General features: G+C 48.7%; 1 protein-coding gene across 1 annotated transcript in view; it reads right to left on the bottom strand.

Moving 5' to 3' along the window:
* The window catches only part of Fam124a (family with sequence similarity 124 member A), a 52386-nt gene extending 44459 nt beyond the window's left edge, over positions 1-7927 (bottom strand). Inside the window, exon 1 of the mRNA XM_055609670.1 lies at positions 7746-7927. Coding sequence (XP_055465645.1) covers positions 7746-7807 — 62 coding nt within the window. The 5' untranslated portion in view covers positions 7808-7927. The remainder of the gene's footprint in view (positions 1-7745) is intronic.
* Positions 7928-8149: the final 222 nt, after the last annotated feature.

Genomic DNA, 8149 nt, shown 5'->3' with positions numbered 1-8149 from the left:
TCTATCTATCTATCTATCTATCTATCTATCTATCTATCTATCTATCTCTGGTGAGAAAGCCTCCGACAGAATCACAACTCCCCAAAAAGGTTGCACTCCCATTAAAGAGCCCTTTTTCATTGTTTACCCAGCACCACTGGGTGTGGCTTCTTTGCTGATGTGCAGAAAGAGGATAGAACCTGGCTGGGGAGTAGGGGCATGTCCACATTACAGCAGGGACTTTCAGCGCAGGGCACATAAGTTGATTCTGTTCCTAAGCTTGGTGGGTAGGAGAGTCACAGGGTGTGGGCTGTGCTGGGGAGGGAGAGCTGAGGAGAAGTGATCCATGTGGGCTCTATGCTCAGAACGTGGTGGTTGGCAGCCAGTCACTATGAGAAGGAAATCCTGCCAAGGACCTGCCCTGCCTGGTATGCTAAGTTCCTACTCCATGGAAGGCGTTGTTGACAATTTTCCCTTTGGCAAGCATTTTGTATAGAAGCTGTTGATGCTCTTGCACCCTGAAGTCATTCTCCAGTAGAAATTTAATCCCTAAGGATGCAGGGATTCACAGTGCCTATGTGCCTGTACTTAGGGGATGCAGTTATGCAAATAAACCACAACACTGTGTTTACACTGTTTGTCCTTATAGGTATATACTCCTCTTATCATCTCAGTCTCCAGCTGCCTTTCTTTACCACATTTTAAAATCGCATATAAAACTATTTCTAAAATTACCTTCCATGCGTTAAAATTACTACAGTGCTCAGACCGGATGACGCCCTGATTTATGCGTAAGAATAAAATGGAAGGAAAAGGACATTCTCAAACGAAATGTTTTAAGAGTCTAAAGCACTGAGGATGTTTCAAACTGGAAACTGCTGTGGGGATTTACATATCTCTTTATAAACTGAACTCACCAGCACCAAATTCTACTTTATTAATTGTCATATTAGTTGTGGTGACAAACATCTGATGAAAGCAACTTGAGGAAGGGAGGAAGGGCTCTGTTTGAGGTGGGAAAGAAAGGGAGGCGGCACCCGGTCAAACTGTGTACAAACAGGAAGTGGAGAGAGAGGAATGCTGCAGCTCAGCTCACTTCCTCCTCCTCAGACTGTGGGATGATGCCGCCCACATTCAGCATGGGTCTTCTCAAAATGAACCTCTCCGGTAGCATCTTCACTGACACACCCCGGGCTGTGTCTCCTAGGCAGTTCTAAGTCAGCTGATCTAGTCACATTCCAACTAGGAAGTGAAAGTGACACTACGTGTAAAGAGACCAGGAAGTGAGGAATGACAGGGTTTGGAGCCACTGGGCGGAGTGGATGGGTAATGAGCAAGCTAGAAAGTAGGATGGGTTGGGCTAGGGCCTAGTGCCACACTGTCTGAAGGGAATGAAAGCATCAGGGGTTGGTGACATCCTGAAAGCCAGGATTTCCGCACCCGGCACTGGCACCTTAAACTCTTTCTGGTGCCAGACGGAGCAGAAGCAACACATTAGGAAGACACTGAAAAATAAAACTATATAAAGTATAGTGAATGCCCGGCAAGCATTTGCTGCAGTAGATTTGATAGCAAAGCTCTTCTACCATGCCACAGTCATCTTTCCAGATTGCAAATATGACATGGGGAGTGTAATATTACCATGCCTACTCTAGCAAAATGTGGCAGTCTTCTCAGCTAGGGTTTGCCAAAGATGATATTCACGCAGGCAGGAGCTGTGAAGATCTGCAGGCAGATGGATATGGCCGTAGAATGAATATTACATTGAAACCCCAGTTAAGAATATTGAAGTACGTTGGTAGTATTTTAGGATAAGTGCTAGCATAAAAGGACATCCCTCCACGAGGTTCCAGTAATCTCCCGAGGCTCACAGCAAATGTTGGGGTTAGGCTGGCCTACTAGCCAGTCTCTGACAGACTTGGAACTCCAGTTCCACCACACAGCAGCCAATCTGCACAGCACCATTCCAATATGTCTGAGTTTCAGTGACATCCATGTTCACTTTTTAAAACACAGACCCCTTTCTTCATGAAGGGTGGTCTCTGCCCAGCCCTGCGGCCTTCATCCCATTAAAACCAATCAAACAGAGGAGGCATCTAAAGTTTCACCTTGCTCTCCAGCCTTGGGCTCTAATTTGCACAGTTGCCGTAACGATAGAGATAACGGCTCTGAGATGCCCTTTCCATTTTAAAGCTTTTGAACGTGCAGCTCCTGCAGCCACCGCTTTAGGTGAAGCAAGGCAAGGAATTCACTCAACCCCTTCTCATCAGAAATAGCTACTGAGATACTTAGGAGTAAAGCTTTATATTTATTTGCTTGTCCTTAGAAAAATTACCACGATTGGGAATGCAGACAGAGGGTCGAGGTATTTCTACTTCCGTAGCTCACATTCTAAATGGGATTATTTAACAGTCTTGCTAATGAAAGACAAACTGAAGGCTTAAGAGGGCTTCTCGAAGAAATAGATTAAGATGCTTTTAGAAAACAATCAGATATTTGACTATACTGCTTGAAGGACTCTGTGCTCCCCAAGCTTATTTACGGTGGGTAGGGACAGTTTGAGATTTCTGATTATTGCTCTCATATCACAAAGCATTCTCCTCCTAGCTCTGCACATGACATGCAAGCCTTCCAGGATGAAGTATGAAAGGTGAACTTAGGAATTTTAACATGTAAATTCTTGATCCTATAATCTAGATGACATATAATAACACAAGGCTTATTCTCTCACACATGATATAAATGAATATGTATATATATATATATTTCCAAATATCTCAAATATTTATTTCCAAATATTCTTTTTATTGAATATCTGTGCTAACAATAAAAAGTTACTTGTGATCCAGACTGTGTGTTAATGTCTTGATTACACTGGGATTATATGGGAAAGCATTCCGTAATTAAGATAGCACACTACTGCTGGAGGTCTACCGGGGAATTTGCACATATGTTCATTTTATTAAAATAAGTATCTTTCTAATTTCTCTTTCCAGGAAAATTATGGCCTAACAACTGATCTTGGCCTTTCTGTGAAACTGACCTTCCTGCTGCTGGAAGTGCACGGCTCACTGTGTCATGGACTTCTCTGCTTATTCTCAGTGCATTAAACTGAATACCATGGTAACAGAGCTAACTAGCCTTGGACAAAAACTACAGGACTGCAAGGTCATCTTGTTCTCTGTATAAGATTTCCTTTTTGAAAAGTGCTGGCCCATTAAAAATGTCATTCTACCTCTTCTCTCCCATCTCGCTGTTTCACTTCTCAGTCCTTGCCTCTTTTCTTGGGCTGAAGTGGAGTATTGGATATAGTTCTCTAAAAGATGTGCCACTGCCACGGGCCAGAAGATGGTCAGTGACTGCCGACAGAGAGGTAGAGATGTTGGACCAGGCTACCGAAGGAAAACAACTCACTAGAGGTGGCAGGGAAGAGGAGACTCACTAATGAAATTGCCATTTCTGGCACTGGCTTTTGTTTGTATTTTCAAGGAACTTCCTGTCCCTCTGTTAAGAAATTCCATGCCATAAGCTGCTTTGCCAGTGTCAGCAGGGGCTTGCTTCGTTTCTCCTAACAGCAGACAGAAGAACAGGCTCGCTTTCCAGTGGAGCTCCACATGACATCGTTTGCACAGAACACTAACCTTTCTTTAATCTTGGCCCATGGTAGGTAGGTAGGTTGGAAAAGGTGGCATTTCCTCCGAAAGAAAACAAAGACTGATTATGGAGGGAATGGCTCCTTAGGGGCTGAAGTTACTAGATGGAAGGCATGTTGAAGACTTGGACTGCAGACCAGTGGGCGGCATACCCACGGAGCTGCTGCACCCTGTTTGTACAATAATAACACAATACCGAGGCATGGCACGGATGCTCTCAGTGACGATGACCAGCTTCCTTAAGATGTGTGAGAGCACCTGCTATCTACTGTGCTGGATATGAAGAATGTGTGGAGCTTGGTGTAGGGGCACATGCCTGTAATCCGAGCACTTGAGAGGCTGAGGCAGGGGCATTTTAAATTGGAGGCCACCTAAGTCACATAATAAGACTCTGAAAACAAAACAGAAGAAGAATCTGTGCTCACGACGTCACCAATTGCTAGTCTATAAAATTCTCAAGTTTGCCATTTGGAGGGTTCTTTGTCATAACAGTATGATGAGAAATCCTCCTGGGCTCAGGCTGACTGATGCCAGGCACACTCCAGGAGCTGGAAATGAGCACACTCATTTAATCTTCACAACGACTCTTTCAGAGAGATATTACTGTCTCCATCGTATAGAGGGGGAAACTGAAGGCACAGAGGTTAAGCAACTGGCTCCTGGTTTCACACGTCCTAAGAGGAGCCAGGGCTTGAATATAAGCAGGCTAACTCTAACTTCCAAAATGACCTGCCCAGCCTGCCAACAGGACCCACGGAGTTTCTTAGAACCCTCTCTCCGATTACATAGGACAATTGACCTAAGCAATAACCTAAAGTCTTTTGCTTTGTGCTCTGGCCTGCACATACAGGTTGCAATAACACCCTTCTCCCAATCTGCACAAGCAGCCAGGGGCTCTGTCTGAGCCTAAGCTGCAGGGAAAGAAGCAGCAGGTCAACTCTTGCCTCCCCGTAAGCTCCCATTCAACATTGCCCATCCAAAATCCATTTCAGATCTCCATTCTGTGCACTGTATTTACACAACAGAACAGAGGTCCTATCTTCTTTTCTCTCTGTCCCTCTCCTACCCAAAGCTGATCCATCCATATATGGTCTGAAGTCCTCCTTCTCAGAACGTAGCTGTACGGTATGGTCAAATCTGTCCCCCCCCCCCCCGCATCTTTATTGTTCCCTTGCAGTAGAATTCTTTCTACGAACAGCAATTGTTCAGTCAGAGCCCTGACTAGGGAATTCACCTTATTTGCCCCTCTGGCTACTGCCTTTTCAATGCCTCATTTTGCTGGATAATTTTCTAGACAGATATCTCAGCTCTCACGCTTTCCTCAGCGTCTGCTCCTTCCCTGAGCCAATCTCATGTGCTTCTCACCACTACACCACTGTCAAAGCCTCAGTTCAGCATCTCCATTAAAAAGATGGCACTTCGCAGTCCTCATCTTAACAACATTCTCCGTCCCACACTGTTGACCTTTGTTTCTCCCAAACTTAACCCTCTCTTGCCTGTTCCGCCTTCTGGGGCATTGCCATCAGTTCCGCTGCCTTTGCCTGACATTTCAATGCAACAGTTTCTCAAGGCTGAGTTGGCTAAGGGACTCAGTGAGCCAATGAAGGTTGCAGAGGCTTGGAAAAAGAGGCAGCATACAGTGGGTGCTAGGTGAGTATTGGCTGTGACTTTCAGTGGAGTTCATCTCTCTCAGGGCTTCAAGGGCAGTTTCAAAGATATATTAGACTTCCACACTGAACCCCAAAGATTACCCACTGGTTGACTGTCCATCTTCAGACTGCATCTGTGGACATGGAAACACCCCACCTTCTCCCCTAACCTCCTTTAGAATAGATCATGGGCTACTTTGAGAATCCAGTTAAAATTTTTTTTTCTTCTCATAAAACTTTACCAGGTATATTATTGTGTATATGCCTTGAAGCCATTTGTGAACCCCAAATTAAGGACAGACATCCTAGTGGATATGTCACTTGAGCTGGGTTTTGAGAGAGGGAATAGAGTTTCGCCGGATAGATGGGCATGCCGGGCAGAAAGGGCAGAACTGGCAGAACTGGCAGAAAGGGCAGTTTGGCAAAAATGTGGCATCAGAAAAACCTGCCAGGATGGCCAGGTCAGACAGCAAAGAAATACCGAGGGAGAAGTAGCCAGCATAGAGGAGTTAACAATCCAAGGCCATGTTCAATCTTTGGCCCTTGACAGACTGAAGAGCTCGCAAACACTGGGAAGGGAGAGGGAGAGTACTGAGGAAATCCTGGCATGGGGTTCAGGCCTGTAATCCCAGGACAGGGGAGGGAGGCAGGAAGATCAGGGCTTAGGGTTATCATTGACTACTTAGTGATCTCAAGTTCAACCTGGACTACAGGAGATCCTGTTTCAAACAACAGCAAAAGAAGTAGCAAACATTTAATTAGTGAGCTCTGTGTGCTTCGTGTTTGACTTGGATAGACGAGAAAGGGGAAATACCAGGAAAATGGGCCAACGTTAACAGCACGTTGGATAGCCTAACTCAAATTCAAAGTGTACAGGCTAATGGTCACAAATTGAAACTTCAGTATAAAATAACATCTTTTTACATGTTCATTTACATTTGCTAGTGATGCAATAAGGATCCTTTAAACAATTCTGTCCTGTTACAGCAACACTCTTTAGCGACAAGCAGAAAATAGAAGCTTGGGTGTCTCCATATTAACCAGCCCTTCCTAGGAGTCCTGGTAGCTCTAGTACTAGCCTTGCTGGGGCGGGGGTGGGGGGAGAGCTAGGGGTTGGGGGAGCTGGTGGGTTAAAGATACCCCTCCGAGACAGTGCTTTCTTCCTATTTCTCCGAGGCAAGGCCCTTCAGCAAACGTTTGCTTTAGGTGAGCCCTGAAAGTTGAAAATTAGCGGGACTGTGGCCGCTTCACACCAGCTACGAAAGAGCTGGCAAATTTTGCTTTGTTTCTTCTGTTCATGGTTCAGCTAACCATAGGGGTGGGGAGGGGAGCCAAAGTTGGTCAACTAAAGTTGATAAATAACGGCGATGTGAGTTAGTGAGAGAATTCTTGTCTCTTGTGGCTGAAGTGGGAACCCCAGCACCACAAAACCCAGGAGAGAAGCAAAGCTGACAAGTGTCCCACGAAACTGAAGCGAAAGCAAGGGTGAGCAGGGGATGGGGTCTTCGTATCAAGTTACTCTTCTGCCATGGATACGACAGTCAGTCCACAGTCGGATAACAGGGAAAGCCCACTGTAGGGAAGGGGGTAGGGGTGGCGGAGGAGGCTTCAAGGGAGGGTAGGATTGGGTGGCAGGAAGAACTTGGGGAACGCTCTCTTGGGTTAGAAAACGAGGTCCATTCTGGAACAGGCCCCTCTCCCTGTTCTCAGTAGTTTGCCAAATCCTAAAATTAGCTTGAAACCTCTCCACCTTCCAGGAATTCTGAGGTCTTCTGCAGCCCCTGACCTCCAGCAGGATTCTCTAGATAGCGCTTGCATCCTGGATGTGGTGCTGACTGCGCACAGGAAAATCCTCTAGATAGGGGTGGTTGGAAACCATTACCGGACATTTGTTTCTGAAAACGCGTTTGTCTTTTGTCCGAGTCAGGAAAACTGCTGCTGGGAGAGGGCTAATTAGCCTTTAAAGGTCTGAGCTAAGGTCTTTTGAAGCACACAAGCCCCAGGTCACAGCCTGGTACCGGTACCCCAGGCTGGCGGGGTGGAGAGGCCGCTCAGCAGCACAGTGTAAGTGAGACAGGCAGTCCTCTCTCTCAGCCGGCTTCAGGCTCCGGAGAGTCTTTTTTCCTGTGCCGGGCGTCCCACCCTCTCCACCTGCTTTCCTTCTCTCCGGGGCCGGAGCTCCCTGGCGGCTCCGGAGCTGGCGGAGTTGCGGGCTGGTTGGGAACAAGTGCAGGCGCATCTCTGGCTCACCGGGGCTGAACCTGGCGCCGTGGGCCACGAGACCACGAGGAATGACGCCGCCGAGCCCCGGGTCCCACCACCCTCTATCTCCGGGCGGGCTCCTCCCGCCTCTCCCCATCCTGCCCCAGGCAGACGACTACAGAACCCCAACCCCGGGACTGCCTGTGCGGCTCGGGTTCCGGAGCGCAAGTCCTGAGCGCCCGCCCCGCCCGACCCGGCTCACCCTCCGGTCTCGGCGCCCGAGTCCACACAGTCCTCCTCCTCACCGGCCTCCTTCGGGTTCATGGCGCGCGTGCCCGCCGCGCTCCCCTCGCCCCGGCCCCGGGGGCCTCCGAGCTCCTCGGACCCTGGCCCGCCCGGCAACGACCCGGCCCGGCGAGCCAGCCGCTCGCCGCGCCCTCTCGCGGCCGCGCCCTCCCCGCCCTCGGCTCCGCTGGGCGCGGGCGCGCCCGGGTGCCGCCGGCCGAGGACCGGAGCGTGTGCACGGGGTGCGCGCGCGTGTGCGCGGGCGCGAGCGCGAGCGGGGGAGGTGTGTGGGATGGCCTAGCTCGGCAGGCGTGGGGGGACGGTGGGCGTGCAGCGTTTCCCTTGCACCCTCCTGGGTAAATGCCCGGAGGTTGTCCCGTA

This window comes from Psammomys obesus, unplaced genomic scaffold (assembly GCF_907164565.1).
Source record: "Psammomys obesus unplaced genomic scaffold, mPsaObe1.curated_primary_1811, whole genome shotgun sequence".
Lineage (NCBI taxonomy): Eukaryota > Metazoa > Chordata > Mammalia > Rodentia > Muridae > Psammomys > Psammomys obesus.
The sequence above is the reverse complement of the archived record's forward strand: the minus strand, read 5'-3'. Positions and strand labels throughout refer to the sequence as shown.